The 25675-nt window shown below is 41.6% G+C and overlaps 1 protein-coding gene across 1 annotated transcript in view; it reads left to right on the forward strand.

The window, feature by feature from the left end:
* Positions 1-25293, forward strand: part of fmn1 (formin 1) — a 30503-nt gene extending 5210 nt beyond the window's left edge. The window contains exons 2-21 of the mRNA XM_069685143.1: positions 2372-2550; positions 7984-8228; positions 8780-8970; positions 9544-10187; positions 10337-10445; positions 12138-12199; positions 12287-12990; positions 14068-14209; positions 14626-14713; positions 16304-16365; positions 16457-16545; positions 16672-16801; positions 16938-17084; positions 17295-17390; positions 17611-17731; positions 21983-22075; positions 22697-22748; positions 24365-24514; positions 24746-24827; positions 25073-25293. Of these exons, the coding sequence (XP_069541244.1) occupies positions 2372-2550; positions 7984-8228; positions 8780-8970; positions 9544-10187; positions 10337-10445; positions 12138-12199; positions 12287-12990; positions 14068-14209; positions 14626-14713; positions 16304-16365; positions 16457-16545; positions 16672-16801; positions 16938-17084; positions 17295-17390; positions 17611-17731; positions 21983-22075; positions 22697-22748; positions 24365-24514; positions 24746-24827; positions 25073-25117 (3431 nt within the window). The 3' untranslated portion in view covers positions 25118-25293. The remainder of the gene's footprint in view (positions 1-2371; positions 2551-7983; positions 8229-8779; positions 8971-9543; positions 10188-10336; positions 10446-12137; positions 12200-12286; positions 12991-14067; positions 14210-14625; positions 14714-16303; positions 16366-16456; positions 16546-16671; positions 16802-16937; positions 17085-17294; positions 17391-17610; positions 17732-21982; positions 22076-22696; positions 22749-24364; positions 24515-24745; positions 24828-25072) is intronic.
* Positions 25294-25675: the final 382 nt, after the last annotated feature.

Genomic DNA, 25675 nt, shown 5'->3' on the forward strand with positions numbered 1-25675 from the left:
ACATATCAGTATCAGCGTATATGTTGTCTGCCATGCACGGACAAGTAATCTTCTTTACAGAACATATAATGCAGGTGCTTAGGGCTCTTTAGGAATGGAGTAATCACATAGTTACTTCAGTGAATTAGTCGCCACATCGTTAGTTTTCCCTCATCTAATATCAGTATGAGCATCAGTCTCAAAAACGTATATTAGTCGGGCTCTATTGTAAACGTATTCAATGCAAGGCTATAAGCTGATTGTTACCACACTATTACTGTGGATATACAGACAGTGTACAATAAGACATTAAAGCCACCTGAGGGGACATTAAAGGAGAATACGCTCAACAGAAATGGTTGCTAGAGTCAAACGTCCAGTTTAATCAGCACAAAGTGTCTCCTCGCTTCTCAGGAATTGAAAGCTCGACCAGGCGGGCGCAGCGGGACTCCTCACCGCCCCAAATAGGATTAATGCTCTGAGCTTTGTGAGTACAACACATCTTCAGAGGGCGGTGATTAGAGTGAGAGGAAGTCAGACTATCAAAGCCTTCGGAGGGTTATTCTCTAAAACCTATTGTTCAACTCACTGTGGTCAAATTGAGGACAGATAGCACTTTTCTAAACGCTGCGTAGTCTGGCTTTGAGGATGAGTCTGCGTCTGCTGAAAGTTACACAAATGTCATCTCTGGTGGTGCTCCTATCTGCCTGAGCTTTGCTGTAGCATAGCTCAGGGTCAGGATCATGTGACCAGTTAGGCCATAAAAAGGGAAAACCTGCATGTGAAAGAAAACAGTCCTCGCCTCGAGGTTGAGTTGCTCGATGTAGTTGTCATAATTTCCCTCCTGGACCATGAATGCTTACGGTGCATATCTAGCTTGTGGGGATTAAACCTTCATTCCAGCCTTATTAGATCCACTCTTAAATCCTGTGTGCTACTGTGGCATCCAAACAGAAATAATTAGCGTGCAAAAATGTGCACCCTTTGTAATTATACAGCAAGCTCTGTGTCATAATTATAGTGATAGTCTCTGTCAACAATGCAACGGCATGCATCAATCTACCCCTCATGATTTATATGCTTACAGTATGGCACATAGCTTTTAACAAGTAAAGCTAATTAAAACGCTATAGACAGGAACATCTGCTCACATGTATGTGCATGTTGTAAGCATTTATTCGGACATCCTTGGAGCAGTTTTTAAGGGTGCAGACTTGTGTTGTTTTTATACTATATTGTATAAGATAAGGATGTGTGTGATTTCACTCTGCTTTGCATATTTAAGGAAACTTATTATTGCAGGAGCAAACACTGCAACTTACTGTGTGCTTCGATTGTGAATCACTTATTTACTAACATTTTAAGCGCAGTATAATCTCAAGGAATGTGAGTAATGGGGAGAGGTCGGCACATGGTTGTGTTTTACTGTTTTAATTATGGTTACGAGCTGCACTGTGGTGCAGTAGTTAGCACTGTCTCCTGTGTCCTGGTTTGAATCCCAGTTTGTTCTCCCTGTGCATGCATGGGTTCTCTCTGGGTACTCCAGCTTCCTCCCACAGTCTAGGATTTATATATTTAGAAAAATTTAAATATTTCTCAAAAAAATGTTTTATTACTGCTTCCTTTTTCTTGTTAATTTATTTTATTTTATTGTGTTTTATCTGTCCCTTATATCGAATATTAACACTTTTAAGACTTTCACACGATTGTACTCGTATAACCAGAGTGAAAATAAACATCTTGAGTCTTCAGAGTCCAAAGACATGCTCGTTAGGTTCTGCCGTAGGTGTGAGTGTGAGTGTGAAAGGTTGTCTGTCTCTGTGTGTCAGCCCTGTGACCCTCCCCCCGGTGACCCTGAACAGAATAAGCAGTATAGATAATGAACGGATGGATTTATGTTTTGAGCCTTGGTATACCTTTACCCGGAGCATATGCATCATTTCCACAAGTATCATTTAATATACATATCTTAAAATGATATCAATGAGCAACAGGTGTCAACTGATAATGATCCAGTGCTTTGTGCTTATACTTCCTGTTTTACTTTAGAGGAAAGTGATGTCATCATTGCCCACAGGTTAAACACGGTGATATCACAACCTGGATGCTGGAGGCGTTTTGTCCTCTTTTTGAAGCTAGCTCTTTTAAGCTGAAGTTCTGTCTTATGTCCTCATGGTGACACCGTAGCATAACACAAAGGATATCTGTGCAGAGCTTGAAAGCAGTGAGTCAGTTATAGATCTGTGTGGTTATTAATGTAGCATTTAGTTGCTTTAAAGTTCTTTCTTTAAAGATATTTGAAAATTTACCCAAACAGATCTGGTCCCATGGAATAAAAACAGATTTGCACTCCCCTCTTTGAAATGACCTGATGATTATTCTGTTCCTTCAGATGAGGCTCTGCAGATGCAGGAGAAGCTCTGGCAGCAGGAGGTGGAGGAGTCTCTCTCCTTCTGCAGGTTGCTCTCTCATCCCTCCAGACCCCAACATGTTGACTTCCTGCGCATCACTCCCCCTGAGCACGACATCGTTGATACGCCGACAACTACACCTCTCCCACCGGAGTTACGGGTGAGTGTCTGAAGAGATGCCTCACTCAAAATGTCTAGACTGGCTGGGGTTTTAAAATATTTACTCCATGACCTTAAAGTCTGCGGTTTTAAACTTAACTGACAACAGGTTATTAACTCCTTACAGGCTCTAAGGTCACACTAAACAATTATGGGCCCACACCGTGATGTGCAAATAAAGTGGCATGTTGACCACATCCTGTTTTGAATCATCACTTTTATGTTTTTATTTTGGGTGGAGCTTCTTGTTCTCATGGTTTCTGCAGCTCACATCAATTAAAGGCTCTAAATTGGCCCAAGGTGTAAACATGAGGGAGGACGGTGTTGGATGTAGTTTAGTACTGCACTCTATTTATGGCTCGTGATGTAACAATTCTAAAGTTTTCAAATGAAAACACACGTAAAGATGTGTTTATATGCCTCGAGGAGGACGACTGCAGATGTAGAAAAGGTAGAAAACTTGTTGCGAGCATACCAGACCTCTGCTCCTCAGCTCTGCCTGAGGCTACATCGCTGCTTCGAGCATAACAAACCTGTAGCCTCCAGGAAAAGTGCGCCTGGCTTTGAAGACAATTTGACAAGGTGGCGAAACCACTTTATCACAACTTCCAGACTGTTTCCATCTCCATGCATTGTGAAAGAGACATCTGTGAGACAGAACATCATAATGTTTCTATGAACAAAACTTAAATCACCTCTAAGTTGTAAACTTCTCCAGCTGAGTCCAGAGATATTTTAGAGGCATAATACATCAGAACCGTGGGGGTTAGGAGGCGGGGTTAAAGGAAACATTAGAGCACTTCATCTAAGCTGTCCAAAAGTTCTGCCTTCATGCGCCATCCATCAGCTTTCATAGGAATGAAGCAGCCTCTCTTCCAAAGCAAAATCCTTCTACATCCATCAATTCAGGTCATGTTGCATTGTGGGTAATGAGTGTCACGTTCTCAAAAGTAAAAAGAATCTGTGGAATAAAGTTGATTTCTCTCGTTTTTCTGTTTTATCTTTGATCCATTTTTGTCACTATATTTAACTGTGTTTTTAATCGTATAAATCAGGTAAATATTCGAATATGAAATAAACAGGTAGCACTGCTAGAAATGCAACGATGTATGAGGGAACTTAATCTGGATAAACACAAGTTTAAAAAGAATTTATGCTCTTAAAAATGTAGGTTATTTGAGGTGAAATTGGGAAGTCTGACATTGTTTCATGAAATAACTTTCCCTTTAACTTGTACCTGTTTATTAAACTAGACAGACTTTACTTTCTTCGTGTGTGCAGATGAAAACGTTAGAAACAAGTGTAACCTGCCTTTGAGATGCTTTCTGCCTCATTTCAATAAAAAACTCTCTTCATGGCAGCGCTGTAAACAATATCCCTCCGTGTAAAACCTCACACATCATGTCCTCGTTACAATGATGCTGCACCATTATGACGTCGACCTACATGAAGCCTGGTCTCGTTGGGGCCACTGCCTCACAGTCCTTTTGATGCAGCTTCAACACATGGCCTCATGAGTTTGTGTGTGACAAAGAGTTCCTTGTGGTTACGCAACAGAAGGGATTTAATGTAGGTGCGTTGTGTAAGCAAAGGTATCAGTATGAGCATGAAATGGTTGTTTACTTGGTTTTAAAGCTCTTAAGCATTTTCAGCTTGTGTACATGTGGAGACGATGTCCTGGACTCAGACGTGAGACCTACTGTATAGCGTTTACTTTAAGTATTTATGATGATAAATTAAGTCATTCTCAAATAACTTCAACCAATTAAAAACAATACGATCTGTAAAAGAAGTGAGAAATGAAACATGATGAAAAATTAAAACTAAGGAGGGAAGAAACGGTTTTGATCAACAATATAGGGGCATAAAAACTAGGGATCGATCGGGCCGGGCCGATTATTGGCGCCGATATTCGGAATTTTGACGCATATCGGCATCGGCCTTTTATAAAAAATAAAAAAATAATAGTTTTTTTTTTTTTTTTTTTTATTTATCCGACGGCCGATAAGAGTGCAGAGTGCTCACACACACGGTGGAGAGGAGAAAAAGTTCATTTCTTTGCAAATTTTATTTAACTTTGTTTTATTTACTTAATAAAACTTCAGGAAGTTATTTGTTTATTTATTTAAATTTTCAGTTAACTTTATAAGAGATGCTGCTGACCCTGGGAACTCCCTGCGCTTTTTGTTTGTTTGTTTAATAAACATATGCTTAAAGGCATTTAAACAAAGTTAAGTGTTGGAGTTTGTATTATTCAAAATTTTTCACACCAGTATTTTCACTTTTACTGCAAATGAATATCGGCTTCAAATATCGGTTATCGGCCTCCTTGACTACTAATAATCGGTATCGTTATCGGCCCTGAAAAAACCATATCGGTCTATCTCTAGTAAAAACAGTAAAAGTCGCCGTACCAGATTTTAAGTTACACATTTATTCATCATGTTAAGTAAATTGTAAACTTGGTCAATAAAATGTGGTTTGGCGTTTAATGAAGTAGAAAAAAGGCCGTTGGACGTTATTCTTTCATATACAGTCTGAATCTACTCAAAACAGACTTAATTAAGGTTATAACATTGGAAAAGAATCAGGTCAGTTAGATCTGTAACCATTCAACTTTACTTATACTACATGGTGGTATTTTGTATCAGGGTTCCCACGCGTCCTGGAAAACCTGGAAAATCTGGAAATTTAGAGACTAGTTTTCCAGTCCTGGAAACACCTGGAAATTGATTAAAATGACCGAATTTCCTAGAAATAATTTCATGTTGTCCTTGAAAATTTGAATTTAATTTAGCCCCACACTCAGCACAAGTTTGCCACTTCAACTCCAGTCAGAGCTCCCAGAGCTGTCACATTCACAATCGAGTCATGCGAGGGGTGCAAGATCGCCGCCTTTAGACGCTTTCTAACCAACTGAAAGACGATCGAAAAGAATGACACTTTAATTTTATAATCTTTTTTTTTTTTTAAACTTGGATAGATGTAGGCTTAATGAACGACTTCGCTCCATCATTGCGCCTCCGTGCGTTTTACACAGAAGACAGAACATGACAGGTGTAATAATCCCGCCTTGAACTGGCAGTGTAAAAGGGGCTTGAGACACTTCATCATGAATCCTGCATCATCAAAAAAAGGAGGAATAAAACTGGGGTTAAATGTGTCAGTACTAGGCCTACCGGTAAATGATTCTGAAAAAGAGTGGGACCCTGAGTATGCACTACATGACTCTCCTGCTGTATTTCTGCTACGCAATGCTCGTCACAGTCCAATGTTTTTGTTCCGGCATGTTCTGTGTATTTACTCTGCTTCTAATGCTACTTCATGGGATTATCTGGATTCATTCCTATTACATAAACACAGCTCCCATAAAGGCCCCAGTGTCCCTCAACAGGAATGTAAAAGCACTTTGTTAAGATTCATATGAGATTAAGTGCAGCCAGTTAAGACAGCACTGCAGGGTACGGGCGTGTGTCTGAGTACAGCAGAGAACGCTACACGGTGTAATGACATGCTGTAAAAATGTTATCACAATGAGATGTGTCACTAACCGTCTGCTGGAGGTGATAATGGAACATCACGGCAAACAAGGGTGGAACCTAAAGCGTAGAATAACACGAGCGCGGAGGGAGGAAGGAGGAAGTTTGGAGCCTTAATTTATGAGAACAGAAAAACAAGGGAAACATGCAGCTTGAAATGTGTTCCACTGCAAGTCTCTGTTTTGTGCTCATACACCAATCAGCCGTAACATTATGACCACCTGCCTAACATTGTGTAGGACCCCCTTTTGCTGCTCATGTGCCAATTGCTGTCGCCGGTGGACAGGGGTCAGCATGCGAACCCTGACAGGTCTGCGGCTACGCAGCCCCATTAGCAACAAACTGCGATGCACTGTGTGTTCTGACACCTTTCTGTCAGAACCAGCATCAACTTTTTCAACAGTTTGAGCTTCTTTTCTACATAGAAATGTAGAATCTGTAGAAATAGAAATGTAGAATCTGTAGGAAGGGACGTGGATGTTCTGGTTTCCATTTGTACAAAGCTTTGAGTCCGAGTAATATTCAGTCATGTCTCAGCAGGCTGCAGCGTATGCAGGAAAAACAGTCCATGTTGAGAGCAAAAGCGGGCGGAACGTAATCCGCCGTAATGACATCACAGCTCCCATCAGAGTCGTCTGATTTAGCTTCTTATTAATCTCTGTAAACAGACATCTGCACGCTAACAGCTAACCATCTGTTCTAGATCTAAAATTCAACTTTAATTGAGATTAATTGTCTTGACGCTGTGTCACGAAAGGCATTCAGCGCTCAGATTTCCCGACCTCCTCGATGCATCAGGTCGTTCCGACCTCCGTTCAACAAACGAGCATTTTAAAAGTAGTTTAAAAGCTGCCTAACGTATCCCACCCCCTGACAGGTGCTACTGTAACGAGATTATCACTGTAATTCACTTCACCTGTCAGTGGTCATAATGTTACGGCTGATCGGTGTTCTTGTTATCTTTAATCTCAGCTTTAAAATACTGAATTACCTTTTTTCACCAGATGTTGCCATCTTAAATTTTATACTCTCTGGGCCTCAGTTATTATATTTTTTCTTTTTCATATTTTATACTTTTATTAGTTTTATAATATATATATTTATTTGTTATTATTCAGAATTCTTTTATTTTTCTCTCTTTTTATTCTTTCTTTTTCATTGACACTCAACATCAACTTTTTTATGACAGAATTTGTACTTTTAGTTTCCTTTTTTTTAGATCTTATTCCTATTGTTGGTTTATATTTTATTTTTTTAACTTTTTTTTTTTTTTAATGTCTCTTGTCAAAAGTAATCTATAATTTAAGTGTCAATATTAATAATAATCATATTTGTAATTAATGATTTCAATTAATAATACTTATTTTTTGTCACTTTTTACAACAGGTTTCCCTTGTGTGTTGATCTATGTCACCAATTTAAATGGGATATAATGTGTCCCTTTATTTTGAAAAGCAGATAAATCATTCGTTTTTATTTGTTTACATGTTAAAAAAAAAAAAGTCAAGTTTCTTACTCAAAGGATGTTCAAATTATTTAACTTATTGCTTTAAGAACTTTGAATGGGATATAAATTGCACCTTTATTTTGAAAAGCAGTGTGTGAAAAAACAAAGTCAGGTCATTCAAGTTTCTTTAACAAATGATATTCATGTTGCTTGACATAATGCATTAAAAACTTTGAATATAAAACATTAAACTGCCATTAATTCTAACCCGATAACATCGTCACTAAGTCAAGGACCTTTACTTTTTTACAGCCAATAATCTGATAAAACTCCTCCGTGTGCCCACGCTGTATGTGAGATTCAAAGTGAGCTGATTAACAGTAACGTGTAGTCGGGGTTCGACCCACTAAGACGCTCAGATTAGCCGCGTGTCGCTCGGTCCCTGCAGGAGAGCAGCGAGACCTCCGTCACTGTGGATTTACAGGCCAAACGTTTAACCAGTGATCCCTGCTGCCCTGTTTACCCTCCTCCGCCTCTGGGTGTGGTGTGCCTCCATCTGTCGCGGGTGGCTTCCTTTCGCCTTATGGCTCACGGATCTGTCAGGGTGTTGTCAGGATGGCAGGCTGAGGACACCATCTGCTTCCAATTACACTCTGACAATCTGCAGGAAGCTTCTGTAAACTCCTGCAGAAAGTAAAGAGCAGCCGGAGGAGAAAGCAGGCAGAGCTGACGAGGGAAAGCAAAGACTTGGAAGTGACTTCTAACTGCGGTGGAGCTGAGTCATGGAGCCGGGAGCCGGGACACGTTCACTTTTCCATTACTCGGAAGATTTCTCTGCCGTCATTGGTCACTCTGAGTGACTAACTGCTGCTGCCTGTTTGAGGTTTGGAAACTTTTCTCTCCGGTAAGAAATGACGGCGCTGTTGAAGCAGTGAAAGGATCAATCTTTTCTTTACAACAAACTGGAGCGGAAACAGGTCGGGCTTTCAATTCTTAATATTTTTGATAGCAAGTGGAAGCTGCATGATTTTGGAACCAGTTATACAAACAACTGCATGCCAAAACGCAAATTATACACCTCGTCCGGCTGTGTTTTTCTGATGTCAAATAGCAAAATGTTGCATCTTACGTCTCAGATATGAACCGTCTAAACTGCAGCCACGTTGTTGAGATTGTGGGAAAAGCTATTTAAGAACTTCCTCCTCCCTTCTTTCTGGCCAACTTTACCACTTTTACTTTCTGAGCGACTGTCGGCCTCTGAAAATGGAAGAGCAACAGGCTATCCTGAAGTTTTTCCGGGCCTTGACGGAGGAGGACTTTTTGCAAGGAGACGCTGAGATGAATTTTAACCCGAATAAAAACGGGGACGTGAGTTTTGAGGAGGACCTACAGAGCAATAGCGACAACTTCTCTTATGTGATAATGCCTCGAGAAGGTGAGACGATAAGCTATAAATCAATCTCTAGAAAAGAAGGAGGAAATAATTCAGACATGACAAAGGAGGAGATGAATAATGTCAACCTAAAAAGCATGGATGACAACGCAGAGAAGCAGACCTTCGCAGCAAATCAAGAGAAGAATAAGATGCAAGATGAAAACTGTAACACAGTTAATAGTTGCAGCAACGAGGGTTGCCAAGATGAATGCACCTTGAGTGAATGTCTGCAACACATTTCAACTGATTGCACAAATACAGATTATGATATCAATGAAACCAAAGAAGCCAACCAGAAAGAAAGAAAAGACAACGAAAATGTTCAAAGCCAGGAAGCGTTTGTCAAAAATTCGGATGCTTGTTTGGACCCTGAGGAATCAGGGAAAAGTAGACCCTGTAAATCCCAACATGTAGAAATAACTCGCACAGAACCTGCAGCTGAGGAACAGCTGGAAGGAAAAGTAACACCGACTTTGGAGCAAACTTCCTGCTTTAAAGATGAAGGAGAAGAAGAAGAGAAAAGAGATTCATTTCCAGACTTTTCCCAATCCCAACATCTTTCAATCCGAAAAGAAGCTTCACCAAAAATCCTCAAAACATCATCAGCTGTAGCGAAAAACCCTCCTCCTGGATCCACCATCACCAGAGCCACCTTCTCCCCAGGCTCCCCCGCAGACAAGCAGCTCCCCGCCCTCTTCAGCGGCCTGAGGGTCCTGAGGAAGGGGGTCGTCGGGCCTGCACACGACACCGTGGCCAATATCAAACGCTCATCCGAAGGAGCGAGGAGGGAGATTATCCAAGAGAAGCACAGATGGGATGCTAAAGTCCAGGGGAGCTTCCTGGACCAGATCTCGCAGTTTCTGAGCCGGGAAAAGAGAGGGGATGAGAAAGAGGAGAAGAGGGAAGCGGAGGCCGAGGGAGACGAGGAGGAGGGCAGAGAGAAGACCGAAGAGGGTGAGAGCAAGGAGCTTGAAACAGAGGAGGATGCTGAGGTTTCATTCGAGTCCGCAAAACCCCCAAGTGTGTCCAGTGCTGAGGCAGCGTTTGATGCCTTCAAGGCTTTCTTCACCCCAAAGCCTCTGAAGAAGGACCCAGCGGAGAAGGCGGACCTGGAGACGATCAGGCAGAAGATGAAAGCAGATAGAGACGTGCTGAAAGCTCTTTTTGAGAGAGCCTCCAGTAAGACGCAGGAGAGGAGAGACTCGACTGATTATAAAGTACGAATCAAGCGCCAAAATGACTTCTCTTTTGTGAAAATATATCATTACCAGAGCCATTAGGGGAATACTGTCCTGATTGCAAAGCACAAGCTCTACTTCTAATCAAATCTCTTATTAATGTTGTCAAAATCTATTTCTCCTTCTAGTCAGAACCATCCACCCCAGGAGAGGGCGAAGAACGAACGCCTGGTCGTCTACACGCCGTCTGGCCGCCACTTAAGGAGGAAAAAGTTGGGCTTAAATATACAGAAGCAGGTACTTTAAACACATCCATATATTTGTCAGAATAATAGCCTCCCCTGCTGCTTTTACGAAAATAGCTTTTGGACAAACTCCACTTGCTTGCACATGTGATCAAGGTGCAAGAGGAAAGTTTCCATGTTTGAAATATTAACTGTACAACACAGTATTCGACCCTTTGCTGGAGTATTCGTGACTGATGTTAATTTAAAACACTGTTTGCTCTGTAATGTCACGTGGTGGATGTGATACCAAGCTGTGCTGCTACAGTAAACACAGCTCCACCCTCTGTCTGTGTCCACAGTGTGGAAGACTCTGCACACAGGAGTCACATGTGATACAAGACTATAATGTAAATAGTCACTTTTAAAATCCCAATGAGACTTATTTGCCTTCCGCCACTTGAACGTCTTGGTCCAAAAACATTATAGATATCATAAAAGTAGACTTTTAAGCAGAGCTGTTGTATTGGATTGCATGAACAGGTGTACCTGGTAAATTAGCCACTTAGCATGAAACACCAGAACAACTTGAAATATGCAATAAAAAAAAGTTCCACACAAAATGACTTTGAATTAAGGTTAAAGTAATAATCCTGAAGATTTTCACTTTATTACAGACTGGGTGTCTGTGGCGACAAAAATCACAAGCGGCGCCCAGTTAGTGACGCGTTGTCCATCAGCCAGCAGTGGTTGGTCTGCAAGAGAGGGTAGGCGGAGCTAAGCGGCTGCTTTTCCGGTGTTGCGAGAAACAGTACAACACAACGAAAAGATGGATGACTACAGATACAACTTCAAAAATAAGTGAAAATCCAAAGAAAAAGAAACAAATTTGACGCTCAGATGAAGCAAACAGTCTGAAAAGGAAAGCGACCGTCAGCGAAGATAATCAAGAGTTACAGCCGTAACAAAGGGAGACAACCGTAGCTGTTGGTTATCTGGGAAGTGTGCACGATTTATCGCCATAAGGTGCCGCCAAATAGAACGAAACAAATGTATAATTTCTGCCTAGTTGTTGCTGCATTACAGAAATTAAAAAAGGCCTTAAAACGTTTGTCTAAATGTATAATTTCAAAGAGCAATAGGAACAAAAGATCCTCTGCTTTTGGGGAACCGGTTTAGCTCGGACGGAACAGCAGGCGCCCCATGTACAGAGGCAACGTCCTCGACACTTCGGCCATGGGTTTAAAGAAAAAAGTCGCAGCTAACAAACATCAATTATCACCCGCAGGTTTTTAATGCACAACAGTGGCTCTGCTTTTTATTGCATTTCAATAAATGCACTGATGCCCACATAAAAAGTCACATGTAAGAATAATAAAAAAAAGTTTATTCTAGCAGGAACTGTGTCCTCGCTGTGTATACACCCACCTTACTGAGAATTAAGTCAGAAAGATGACTGTAAAAACACTTTCTAACTGACCGTTCAGTAAGTTCAGTCGTGCATTAGCAGATAAATATTTGCCTCAACAGTTTGTCCAAGATGCCAGAGACCTGTGTACCCTCAGGCTCTAGGCATGCGGCTCTGCTGCCATCTGCTGGTCAAGTTTTGAATTGCTTTGCAGTAAATACTCAAACACCTTTCAGTCTCCTGCAGTGGTGCAACATGGATTTGTTTTGGATTGATGATCATCTGCTGGAGTATTAGTGACAAAACAAAGCTGTTGTAAAATGCTCTTCCTCATCGTTCCTTTGTTGTTTCTGTCAGAGCACCAGGCTGCTCTCCTGCAGCTGAAGAGAGAATGCAAAGAGGAGCTGGAGAAGCTACAGGTCAGTATGTAAGATGATGGAAAGTGTTTAACCTTGTTGTGCTGCCAAGTTTCTGAACTTTAAGTCTGTAACTGATGTTACTTTCAGGAGGACTTTGGTCAGGAACTCTCCAGACTGAAGGAGGAAAACAGGAGCAATGTGGCCCGTCTGGAGTTCAGTCTGTCCGAGCTGCAGGCCGAACTCTCCCAGGCCGGGACTCGCTGTCGCGGGGAACTCAAAGATGTTGCCGTATCGACGGGAGACGACTGCATACACAAATCCTTCCGCACAGTTTGCATCCAGACAGACAGAGAGACGTTTGTGAAGGCTCCTGAGGACGGAGACGGTTCAGGGAGAGGCTGCTCGAGCCCCCAGCAGCCGAGGGTCACCCCCAAAAAGCTGGACCTGGCTTCTTACAGCCTCAGCCTGGCCAGTCAAAGGGACGACACTTCATCCTCCTCCTCATCACATGACCCTCCTCCTCCTCCTGGAGCCACGCTACCTCCATCAGAACAACCGACTGCTTATCCACCAACCAAATCAGACGGTCTGCCTCCTCCACCCCCTCCTCCTCCTCCGCCATGTTTGTCTTCACCCATGAACCACATGCAGCCGTCAAATGGTCCTCCTCCTCCTCCTCCTCCACCTCCACCACCCCCTCCTCCTCCATCCATGCCCGGCTTAGCTCCCCCACCTCCTCCTCCTCCAGGTGGATGTCTCATGGTTGATAAACCACCAAGGAAACCGGCAGTGGAGCCTTCTCAACCCATGAGGCCTCTGTACTGGACCAGAATCCAGATCCAGGACAACAAGTAGGTCCACAGCCAAAGACAACCGCTCAATGACATGATTGTAACCAAAATCAAACACAACACATGATTATTTACAGCAGAAACCTTAAAATGAATGGATTTTACCTGCCTTCAAAGCAGTCTGGAAGTCCAACATGTGCATTAAAAGGGTTATAATAAAGGAAGTAAGGGGTTACATACATTTAATTCCAACCTGGATATTGAAAAGTTAAGTTAGTAAGTTTTAAAGCTGCATTGAAACAACCATTAAAGTCTTAACTAGGCCTGAAATGATGACTAAATGGTCAATCTATTAATGGGTCATTAACAGAAGATCAATCTGAAACTATCTTCAGTGTTTGGGGGAGAGAACAAGAACAAACTGAAAAGGGGAGTTAAACTAGGTCAGCACCAGTGTCAATTTTCGTTAACGAAAATAATGACGGAAAATGTTCGTCAACGATCTATTTTCCATGATGAAGACGAGACGCTGACGATCTATAAATAGTCCCCACTCCAGGAGCCTCTCTTCTGCAGCTCTCATGACTGGGATTTTAAAGCATCTAAGAGCAGGTGCAAACACCTCGGAAGAGCTGGGAAGACGCATCAGAAAGGGAAAAGGGACAAACACATACCGCCGTAACAATGTGTTTTTCATGAGTTTGTTTCATGTTTATTATGTGCTGTCCTGTAAGGCTGTTGATGTCTTTAATGCTCTTGGTGCAAGACACATTCCCCTAGGGGCTAAAAGGTTTACTTTATATCTTCATCCTTATTTGTCGAGCACAAATACCGAAACAAATCTCTAGTTCCTCCTCTTCTGTAATTTTCTGTTATTGTCAGTTTTGTGTCACAGCAAACTGAATACCTTTTGTGTTTTTGAAAGTTTGTGACGCAAATCTAGACTTTATTTCACATATTTTTTTAAAATAAAGAAGTTTACTTGAAGCCCTTTAGTAAACTTCTTTGTTGAACTTGTGCATACTCTCACATACAGCTTTGTAAAAAGGCCCTAAATCAGCAAACAGATACACCTTTCACTTTTTGTGTTACATTAAAACAGGGGCCAATTAAACGTGTTATTTCTCTCCCCTGCAGTAACAGCACCATGTGGAACGTTCTAGAAGAACCAAATATAATTAACACCAGCGAGTTTGAGGATCTCTTCGCCAAATCCACCACACAGCCCAAGAGGAAGCCGCTGTCTGAGGCGTACGAGAAGAAAGCCAAGACCAGGAAGGTAGGACTATCTTTGTGAAGGACACGCTTCAGTTTGTGGGGTTATGTGCAATACTTTTCTTGTCCTCTAGAGGGGGTTGATGCCTTTGAGTTCACAGCTGCCAGATCATCAGAGCATTCAAAACCCAAACTGAGACACTAATGCTACAGGTTTATTTGGACAGCTCCTAAAACCACACATAAGATAATGAGAGGGAGAATAACGTGAACTACAGCTGAATAAAACATGAACACATCATGTACGGGAGCTTCATGCCCTTTAGTCAGTGAATATTTCAATCAATCCTTTATTCCTGGAAACTCTGGTTACAGTTTCAAAAAGTGCTAATGCCTCTCTTTACAATAGACCTCTGCTAATGACTCCCTAATGGATTCTAGTGGTAAGTTTGTCATGGTAACCGTGTTTTTCTTTTCCAGCTCATTAAGCTGCTGGACGGGAAGCGCTCTCAGGCCGTGGGCATCCTCATATCGAGCCTCCACCTGGAGATGAAAGACATACAGCAAGGTGAGTGAAGGAGCACATTGCTAGGAAACAGCTGGGGTCAAAATGTATATCCTGTTTGAATCTAAGGTTTAGCTCTGCACTGATAATATAGGGATCTGAAACACTAACACTGGCTTAACTCATATAACCATATCTATTTAGTCTTTCCCCCGCAGATAATTCTTTTGTTGTGGTGGAAGTGGAAGTTCCTGAAATACATTTAGATTATCACAGGAGTCACCATCTCAACCCTAATGTGTGTCAAACAACAATCATTATAGTTTAAATTTACAACACTAGATCTATGTCCCAGCCAGTCTGAGAGACCTGCAGCTTTCATCTGCAAACCTTCAGGTAACCACAGCTCACTGAAAATCTACCTTTGTGTAACTTTAACCTCAGCATCACACTGAAGGCAGCCTGTGTTTCACCCTGAGTCTGAGCTGTCGGTGAATTTAAAGTAGGATTAAAGGCTAAAACATTCACCACGATGTCAGCAAGACAGTTACAGAGACGCAATCTGCATTGCTAATCCTAAACTCCCCAAAGCCTCTGAGTCAAACAGCAGACTGTGTTTCCCAGCGAGAGGGATGTGTTCATGTTCCTCTTCACTCCTCACTTTTTGTTCTTTTCAGTAAATTAGAGCATCATCAGGAAGTTTTACCCTGTTCAGGCTTTTTCTAAGAATACAATGTGGCAATAGCCAGGACTTTTGATCACATAGTCACACAATTTATCTTGCAAAGAGAGAATGTAATGCATAGATCCTTGGGAGTTACTTGGAACTGCACGTCTCCAAAATTGATTATCTTACAGATTTTATGCCTCTCTTTATCCCTCTGTTGTTTTCTTTGCCTTTTATTCTATTTATTCTATTGTGTTTTTTATACTAACCTATGTGTCTGAAATAAAGTAAAGTTAATTAAAATACAGCAAAATAAAGTAACATACAGTGAAGTTAAGTAGTAAAGTAACATACAGTAAAGTAAAGTAAAATACAGTGAAGTTAAGTAGTAAAGTAATGCAAAGTAACATACAGTAAAGACAAGTTGTAAAGTAATGTAAAATAAATTAAAGTAAAATACAGTAAAGTAAAATAGTAAAGTAAAAACAGTAAACTAAAGTAGTAAAGTAAAATAGTAAAGTAAAAACAGTAAACTAAAGTAGTAAAGTAAAATACAGTAAAGTAAAATAGTAAAGTAAAAACAGTAAACTAAAGTAGTAAAGTAAAATAGTAAAGTAAAAACAGTAAACTAAAGTAGTAAAGTAAAATACAGTAAAGTAAAATAGTAAAGTAAAAACAGTAAACTAAAGTAGTAAAGTAAAATACAGTAAAGTAAAATAGTAAAGTAAAAACAGTAAACTAAAGTAGTAAAGTAAAATACAGTAAAGTAAAGTAATTTAAAGTAAAGTAAAAACAGTAAACTGAAGTACTAAAGTAATGTAAAGTAAAATACTGTAAAGTAAAATAAAGTAAAATGAAATAATGTGTAAGACTTTTAATTTTCTTATTGTGACTCTAAAGTAACTCACAGCAGCTTTTTGCCTTATCGCCTGTTTTATCTTGAATTAAACTGTATTGTCTGTGCTTGACCACATTCCCACCTCTAGCTGTTCTGACGGTGGATCACTCTGTGGTGGACTTGGAAACCATTGAAGCACTGTATGAAAACGTAGGTATTAAAGTACATTTTACTTTGGTTTAACTACAAAGGCAACTGTACAAGTATAAACCCTGTTTGTGTTTTATTTTCAATGTGTCAGAGAGCGCAGCCAGAGGAGCTGGAGAGAATCCAGAAACACTACGAGACGTCAGAGGAAGAGGAAGTTAAACTGCTGGACAAACCTGAACAGTCAGTATCTCACCAAACGTGTGTGTGTGTGTGTGTGTGTGTGTGTGTGTGTGTGTGTGTAAACTGAGGAGACGAATAAAATGGGCAACATCATCACATTTTGTCTTCCTACTGCTTGTGCTCCAGGTTCCTGTATGAGCTGTCTCAGATCACAGACTTTGCAGGCCGAGCTCACTGCATCATCTTCCAGTCTGCCTTCATCGATGGGATCGCCTCCATCCAACGCAAGCTCAACACCCTCTCCTCTGTCTGTCAGGTAGGAAAATTGATAAGTTAATGCGTGTATCACTACGTTTAAATGTGATCAAACGTGTTACATTTTCAAGTTCAACATTCGAACCTTTCAAGATAAAGTACTAGATGTAATGGACCCTTTGTGTTTGTGTTTTCAGGCTCTGCTGGAGAGCGACAGTGTGAGGGAAGTGGTGGGACTGGTGCTGGCTCTTGGGAACCACATGAACGGAGGCAGCAGGGTCAGAGGTCAGGCTGACGGCTTCGGCCTGGAGATCTTACCTAAACTGAAGGATGTGAAGAGCAGGGTGAGGCTGTGATAACTGAAAGACCATTACAATAATCCGATCTAGGATATCATGTGGAGTATCAAATGAAACACTCTGTGTGTATCTGTTTAAAGGTAGTGGAATTGGTGTTGTAGTTTTTATAAATCATACCTAGCCCCAGGTATGACAGCGAGCATCACAATAAAGGTTTCGTTTTTTACTGATATTGTTTCCTGTATTTCTCCTCAGGACAATCGGATCAGCCTGGTTGACTACGTGGTGTCATACTACCTGCACAATGTAGATAAGGTATACAAGAAAAGCTCTGTTATTGACAGATTGTTAGTGTTGTTACTTTTTATGCTAACATATTTTATAGTTATCACTGTGTATTTGAACTCGAGCTGGTTTCCTTCAGTGGTTGAATCGCGCGCCCCATGTATTGAGAGTGTGAGATTGAGAGACAAAATTGTGCTTAGACACTAAATGAAACACACACTTTCCTACATCTCTACCTTCCTCATTTAATACATGTGTTTTTTGTGTTTTGGTTGTATCCTAACAGAGCGCAGGCACAGACAAGAGCATATTCCCTCTTCCTGAACCTCAGGACGTCTTCCTGGCAGCGCAGCTCAAGTTTGACGACCTCAACAGAGACCTGAGGCAGCTTGGACGAGATCTGACAAGTATGTGATGTCACCGCTCCAGCCTTTTATCTATTCCAGGGCCCTCTCTGTGAAGACCCACACTCTTCTCTCTCCCTCTCAAAGACGTTCCCCAAAACATTCTCTCCCGTCTTTGAGCAGTCAGACGGAGACGGTGAGCTCCAGCGTCCATGTGCCCGTGCGACCGGAATAGTTTTCGCCTTGTGGTCATTTTGTTGTGTGCTTTTGTTTGAAAACCTCAGGCAGCCTGTGTAACTCTATCACTCTGATTTTTTTTCGAGGTTCCCACAGACAAAACCTCGGCCCAGTCTGGCATCGTTTTGCTTCAGACACACCCCTCCCCACCACCCTGGTTTCCCATCACTGGCCCCAGCCATTGAGTTACTGTTTACACTTAGAGCTAAAGGCCGCTTCTTTGACCAAACCCGAGCTAGCTAAAGCCTCAGAACAAAAGATTTCCTCCTGCTTTCTTATCCCTCTTCCCTGTTCTCTCCTCTCTCTAAGTGTGCCCATATGACGCCACTCAGCATGCCAGTCACGTCGAAAACAATGCTCACTCTTACATGTGTACGATTGTGAGCGAGTGCATTGTTGTTTCCCTATGTATACATGTGTTTTCGCCCGCGCTGCATGTGCGTGTATTCAGAGACTAGCAGGAGTCTTGCTGCTGATACTGGCCTGGCGCCTTTCTGATCCAGCTTCTAATCCTCCCGCCCATCAGATCTCCCATCGTTGTGCCTTTGTGCCCCTGTCGCCAGCGCACGGAGACCATAGCCTCCCACTTATGTAATCTCCAGACCTCCAGTATCTCCGCTGCATCTGCACGGGCCTCTGCAGAGATGTACGGATCCTTAACCTGCTCGGCTGTATCACCCGGGCTCCAGTGTGGCCCCCAGATGTGTGCCACAGATAGCTTTCTTTAGCTCTCAACACAGCTTTGTCTTATCGACCCGTCTGCTCAAACCACCGTGCAATCTGGATCGCCCGTCGCAGGTTCCCTTTTGTTCTGCCCTCATGCCTGGTTTGAAGCTCAGCTCCTGTCGGTCTTTACTCTCCCTGTGTTTTCTGTTTGGTCGGTACGAAATGTTTCCCAACACAGTTACAGATAAATTTGTCTTTAAGTCATCCATGTTGGCTGTTGAGGGAAATGGGACCCAAAGACGAAAGTTTGAGTCGAAAGTTGGTCAGAAAAAACCCAACAAACTTTGCTCTCAACAGTTTGTACTGCCATTAGTTGTAGCCAGACTAATACAGATTTTTTTGAGGCTGATAACTTCGGGATTTTTCAACCTAGATCCTATTTTCCCACCTGTTTGTGTGTAAGTGACTAGAGGAGACAACAATTATTGAAATCGATCCAGTATTCAGGGAGGGAGCACCGGCCGGCAGCCGCGAAATGAGATACAATGTAACTAAACGGGGCACCGCGCATACGCCAATATACAGCCATCAAAAGCGCTTGTTGTTGCTACTGATAGGCTCAGATCGTTATAATAAGTGTCTGACAACACTGTGGCAGCCATGCTACTTTACCGTATGCTCTCTGTTGTCTGTAAACAAGTGTCGCTCACGGAGAAGTCTCGCGCGAGACCGTAGTTGTTGCAGGAAGAAGGAGAGAGGAGTGAGAGAAGACGAAGACGAAGAGGGAGAGAGGATCTTCAGCCATGACAATCTTTGAGATAGCACCGAGCAACGCTTTCTGTACTCCAACACAACAAACGGCACTTCTCCCTCTTCCTCTTCTTCTTCTCTCACTCTGGATCGATTTCAATAACTGTTGTCTCCATTAGTCACTTACACACACATGTGGGAAAATAGGGTCTAAGTTGAAAAGTCCAGAAGTTATCCTTTAAGGGTTAGAAAAGTCTGTTAAAAATGGTTGGTACAATCATAACACAAACGCTAAACTAGTTTACAGCTAAGCTAATTGCTATACTGCTATATGGATGGTTGGCAATGTCGGTCTGTCAGTTGTTATGTCGACCACTTTTGTCCAGACTTAAACAACCAAGTTAACAATTGGATGGAATATCATGAGTGAAGATAAACACATGATTTCTCATGTAGTGCTACCATGCAGCTAGAAGGTTCCTGGTTCGAATCCTGGTTCGGCCGCAGGAGGTGTCTCTGTGTGGAGTTTGCATGTTCTCCCCGTGCATGCGTGGGGTCCCCTCCGGGTACTCCGACTTCCTCCCACAGTCCAAAGACATGCTCGTTAGAGTAATTGGTGACTCTAAAATTGGCGCCACTTGCCTGGTGTGCGTCCCTCGGTATCCCAGCATGCATTGAGCAGCGAATCAGCCACTTGCAATGAATGGGGGTGAATTTTTTGCCGCGTCAGTTCGTAATCAGTGGGTCCACAGCGTAACACTGTGGACTATACTTAGCCTTTGCTACACTTTTAGTTTGGGACTGATTAGCTCACATTAGCATGCTAACACACTAAACTAACCGATAGTCAAAATTCTAGGCATTATAGCTGCTTAACATTAGCGTGTTAGCATTGTGCGACTTCAAGCTAGGATCTATTTAGCTTGTAGCTTAGATTTAGCTTTTAAAGCTTAACGCATTGTTGTAGCTCTGGACTCTTGTTTTGTACTTCAAGACTTTATTGGCTAGCTTTATTTCCACTATGATTACCTTTGCTTTTAAAAGATCGCTTTGTTTCTGCTTTAAACTATGCTGCAGCATGTTTTATGATTTGGAATAGAGATTTATTATCAGCGTTCTTTAATTTTGCAGTTGTTAAGCAGGTCATTCGGTAGATTTATAGTGTTTTAATGTGAAATACGGGTTGTGAAGACATAATTTCCTTCCTGCAGACTTTCTGCTTACTTACTGTCTCCTATGTTTGGTTACTTGATAGATTGATGTCCCTGCGGAGCCTGACAGGGGTATTGCTGTGAGTTATGAGGTGACAGATGTAAACATGTCATCATCAAACCCCTTAAATCTCTTTAAGAAAGCATTTATCCCCCAGCGTGAAACTAAATCACTCCTCCGGTGCAGTTTGTGTAATTTCAGTGGCGCATCTGAACGCACCGCACACCTCATCCATCGGCTCTGTTTATTTGGAGGTCTGTAATCCTCTTCAGTCTCAAATAAGCAAACTTCTGTCGCACACGAGAGACACACAAAAGAAAGGAAGGCCGGCCACACAATGCAGAGAGAGATACCCGCCTCCACAGTTTACACAAATCCTGAATGAAAACAGTATTCTTCTGTAATCTTATCTGGGAGATGTTGACCGAGCGTCGGGTTAGAGGGGGGAGAAGGAGGTCGGGGCTCGGCTCCCTCTGCAGCCTCTATTATGACTGGCTCTGCAGACTGGCTCCTCTGATCCACTGATTGGACGCAGAGCCACATGGAGCCACGGACTGGGAGAGGGAGAGAGAAAGAGGGGGAGAGAGAGAGTCTAGAGCCGCCATCTCTGGGAGAATCTTTTGAAGTGATATCTGAGGAGGAAGCGGTGCTGATAACCTCCTGCTCGGGCACAGGTGGAGCTAGTTTAACCCAGAACTCTCTCCTCTCTCTCTCTCTGTTTCCAACCATCACGTTTTGGTAATAGCTGCAACTCTGAAGTTCAGAAATTGAGTGATTTATATATTTAAGATATTAAAGAGTCACCAAGTAACCTAACGAGCATGTCTTTGGACTGTGGGAGGAAGCCGGATGAAAGCCTTTGCATTCACAGTATATACTATCATTATAGTCTGTGGCGACTTTGACTGAAAATAATCACAAGCAGCGTCCAGTTAGTGACGCGTTTTCCATCAGCCAGCAGTGGTTGGTCTGCCAGAGAGGGTAGGCGGAGCTAAGCGGCTGCTTTTCCGCTCTCTGCAAGTGTTGCGAGTAAACAGTAATCTACTATGGCTGAACAAACAAAGAAAAGATCAATGACTACAGATACAACTTCAACAATAAGTGAAAATCCAAAGAAAGAGAAACAAACTCGACGCTCAGATGAAGCAAACAGTCTAAAAAGGAAAATCAAGAGTTACAACCGGAGCCAACCGCGGACGTCACACATGCAGCACTGTCTGGATATCTGGGAATGTGCTCCCGCAATTACCGTTTATCACCATAAGTGCCACCAAAGAGAACGAAACTGAAATCTTTGAACTTTAATCTCTATATTATATTGTATAACTACTGTATATAATATATAGTATGCTTTCTCTTTCTTCCACAGCTACACTTATACAATTATTATTTATGTAACATAAAAAGAATGTCTTTTCTGACCTTTTTTCCGTCTGTTTTTCTCTCCAGGCTGTGAGAAAAATGTGCAGAAGGTTTGCGCTGATTCTCCTGAAGAACACCTGCAGCCGTTTAAGGACAAGATGGAGGCTTTTGTTCTCAGCGGTGAGTAGATAAGGTCACATATTGTGCAGCTGCACAACTGAGTGTTACCTTTAACAGCCTCTTTATTTTTTAACAATAAACACATGTCATTAACTATGCATGACTGTCGGTTAGATAAAGACTTTCATGAAGCACAACTTCATCCCTGAATATCTAACTATCCTTCTTCCTATTTCATGTGGTGTCTTTGGCATCTCTTTGTGTGTGTGTATGTGTGTGTGTGTGTGTGTGTGTGTGTGTGTGTGTGTGTGTGTGTGTGTGTCAGGGAGATAGGATGGATTGAGAGTAAAGGCTAGACACTCAGATAGGGATCAGACAGATTTGGAAATGACTGAGAGACTCGTGCAAGAGACAAACAGGCACTGGGAAATTTTCATCCAGCTAACCGTGGTGAATTACATGTAGTCAGGTTCTTATATTGATCGTTGAAAGAGAAATCAGTCCTGTATTTAAGAGCTAGACGCTAATCTGAAGCAGAGTCCCTCAAAAAGACAGATATCAGTGTGCCTGTTAATGTGTGATGATGGCATTGCAATTCAGATTCTCATTGTGTTTCCTTCAGGAAGTGATTTCAGCAGAGTCTCAGGACCCATTATGAAATATTTCTCTTCTTCTTTGCAGCTCGAAAGGAACACGGTGAAGCTTCCCATCAGACGATGACCGTGCAAAAAAGGTTAGAGAATTAAATCATGTCGTCAGAGTCAACCCAAGCAGTCACAGAAAATATTTATCACAGAGATTTCACAAACCAAAGCAGGTCATCTCGTTTTTTTGGCTTTATTATTTGACTGGAAAAATTAGACAAACTCTGCATAAGTTCTGCAAATGTTGATATCATGTTTCCTGGATGTCTTGACAGAGCTCTTGTAGCTTAACTCCATGCAGCGAGCTAAATACAACTACAATAATGGTTGAAGACAAGAGTTGGTCTGTGTAGTTTTTAGTGGAGGCAATGGTTACACTGGAAAAATAATAGAGAACCATCAGAACCCTTTATGCTTCGTGAAGAGCTACTACCGTATTGCTGTCAGATCTAAAATGTTCCTGAGGAGAAGTGAATGTGTTTTAATCTCCAGCTTTTGATTTTGGTGCTGTCAAGGATACATTTCATTTTATGATTAACTGTAACGTTAACAGTGTGTTAAAAAAAGTCCTTGGCAAAATTTAAAATGACAGGACAAGTAAGACAAAGAAAACTGTCATGTGATGTTGCCTATTAGCATGTTAGCTGTCAGTGTTGGTCTTTCACTGGTGGTACTTTCTCGCTGACATGAGAGACAGAGAAGTGTAAGTCCCCATAAAACGTACAACACAGTTGTCCACCATACTAGCCATTTAAAAATAAAGCCCAGATCAGATCAATGATTCGCAACGCAACAAAACAGTTTTAGAATGTTGCAGAGAAAATTGCAGCGGTGTGAACTGCTTAGTTGCCGAGCGTCTGAAGCCGTTGCGTGGAGTTGCAAAAGATTTGACTTGTCAAATCTCCAAATGCAGTTTAAGAACTGAATGATGTCGCTGTTTCACTTCAGCCAATCAGGAAACAGCATAAGTTGGTGTAGGCACCCTGCCTCTGGCGCTGCAGTAGCCAAAGACGGCTCCAGATCCTCTCTTTCCAAACTCTCTGTCTTCGTTTATTAATCAATGTTACAGCTAACATTGCGAGCATGTCACTGTCATCCATTTCTTTATATAACGATAACAGAAAGCTAGTTAATTCACGTAAACTAGGCCTAATACTAACGTTATAGTATTAACGTAGTGGGGTATGTCAGTGTGTCGTTGCTATGGAGACGGTCAGCTGTGTCTTTGTGTGTTGCGTTGCGTTAGAACGTTTACGATCAAAAGTCAAGGGATTCTTTTGGCAGCTGCATCCAGCCTCGTTGCAAATCATTGATCTGAACTGGCCTTAAGTCCAACTGTAAATAACCGGTTTCTTATAATGTTGTTTTAGTATTTGACAGCTAGTAGCCTATACCTGCTAGCTTGTTAGCGACAAACTGACCAATAAAAAACTAAGGAAACACAAAACAACCGCACCAAGAAGACAACCTACAGATATTAGTCCAATAAAGACAATTTAGGAAGTAAATGAGGATAAATATGGCTGCTAATTGTTATAGATAAATGGCAGTTTAACTGCTATGGAACTTGGATGTTGCTACTAGCAACAGAACGTTCAACTGACACCAACTGCCGGTTTTAGAACTAGACCTAACGCAGCATCCACAGGCAAACTTACCCCTCCATCTTGTCTTCAGTGTTTTTAATCTTCTTTTTGCTGTTCAGTTTTCAGGACTTGGTTCTGTACTTTGGACTGAAGCCAAAGACGGGAGAGAAGGACGTGACCACCAGTCATTTCTTCATGCTCTGGTTTGAGTTTTGTGCCGACTTCAAGGCTCGGTGGAAGAGGGAGAACAAGACGATCTCCAAAGAGAGGTATCAGATGGGTGTGCGTGTCTGTGACCGTCACTGTTTTGAAAAGACGGGGAATTTATTCGATCAGAAAAATGATAAATGATAAAACATCTCAGATTTTTCAGTTTATCTTTTTAAGCTCAGGATTTGCAAAGTTCTGGTTGATACATTGATTTTATACTGTATAGAAGTTTTTACATACAAGTCAAAGTTTTTAACCAACCACTGAATCAATTAACTTTTTGTTTTCAGATTAAAAGAGGCTCAGCTGTCCGTGAAGAGGATCACATCAGAGAAGAAGGTGGAGACCAGAAAGATCAACGCCAACAGCCTGGTAAGATTTAAGACAGTGGAGTGGACACGCTTACGAGGCAAATACATTTTTCCTCGGTTATTTGCCTCTGTGGGTAAAAACTCCCAGCAGACATGTCCTGAACCGGATCTTGAACATGCAGTAGTAATGAATACAAGCAGAAATCCACAGCGAAATGTTAAACTGCTTACTAGAATCTGTTTATGTTGCTTTTAATGAATTAGTGAAGTTATTCTACTCGTCAAATAATATTTTTCTCCCAACAGAAAGAGCGACTGCGCCAGAAAGAAGCCAGCATGTCTTCAAATTAACTCCTACAGTCCCAAAACCATCAAGCTGGGTCTGACTGGATGTGCAGCCTGAATATTTTCATGTGTGTTTCTTGAACATTCACTAGAGAACTTCAACCTTCAGCTCACCATTTATGTGATATAATTTACTACTTAATATGTATTTAATTTTTCTAAATCTTGTGCAATATGTAGACATCAGGTATATCTTCAAATGCGTAGAGATTATTATATTTACACTTACATTTTGGATTAATTCTGGCATGTAAAGTCTAGTTTTTGCAATATTTTTTTCCACAAATAAAATGACTGATCAGAAACCGTGTGATTTCATAGCTTGGCAACTGTTTTATTTACAGGCAACATTGAAATATAAGACGTAATAAGATGAAGTGGCATTTAGCAGTGCAGGTTATTAAAGACAAATCTCAGCTTTACATCCCACACAGTGGAAACAATACAGACATCTGAGTCCTTCTACACTCTCTGATAAGTGCTGCACGTCATTTAGCTGGAGATTCAGCAACACATATGATCTTAAGTTTTACAAACAAGTCACACAAAACACATTAAAAGTGA

Source organism: Semicossyphus pulcher, unplaced genomic scaffold, assembly GCF_022749685.1.
Source record: "Semicossyphus pulcher isolate SPU_LCO1_2020_fin unplaced genomic scaffold, fSemPul1.0.p SCAF_11, whole genome shotgun sequence".
NCBI classification, from domain to species: domain Eukaryota; kingdom Metazoa; phylum Chordata; class Actinopteri; order Labriformes; family Labridae; genus Semicossyphus; species Semicossyphus pulcher.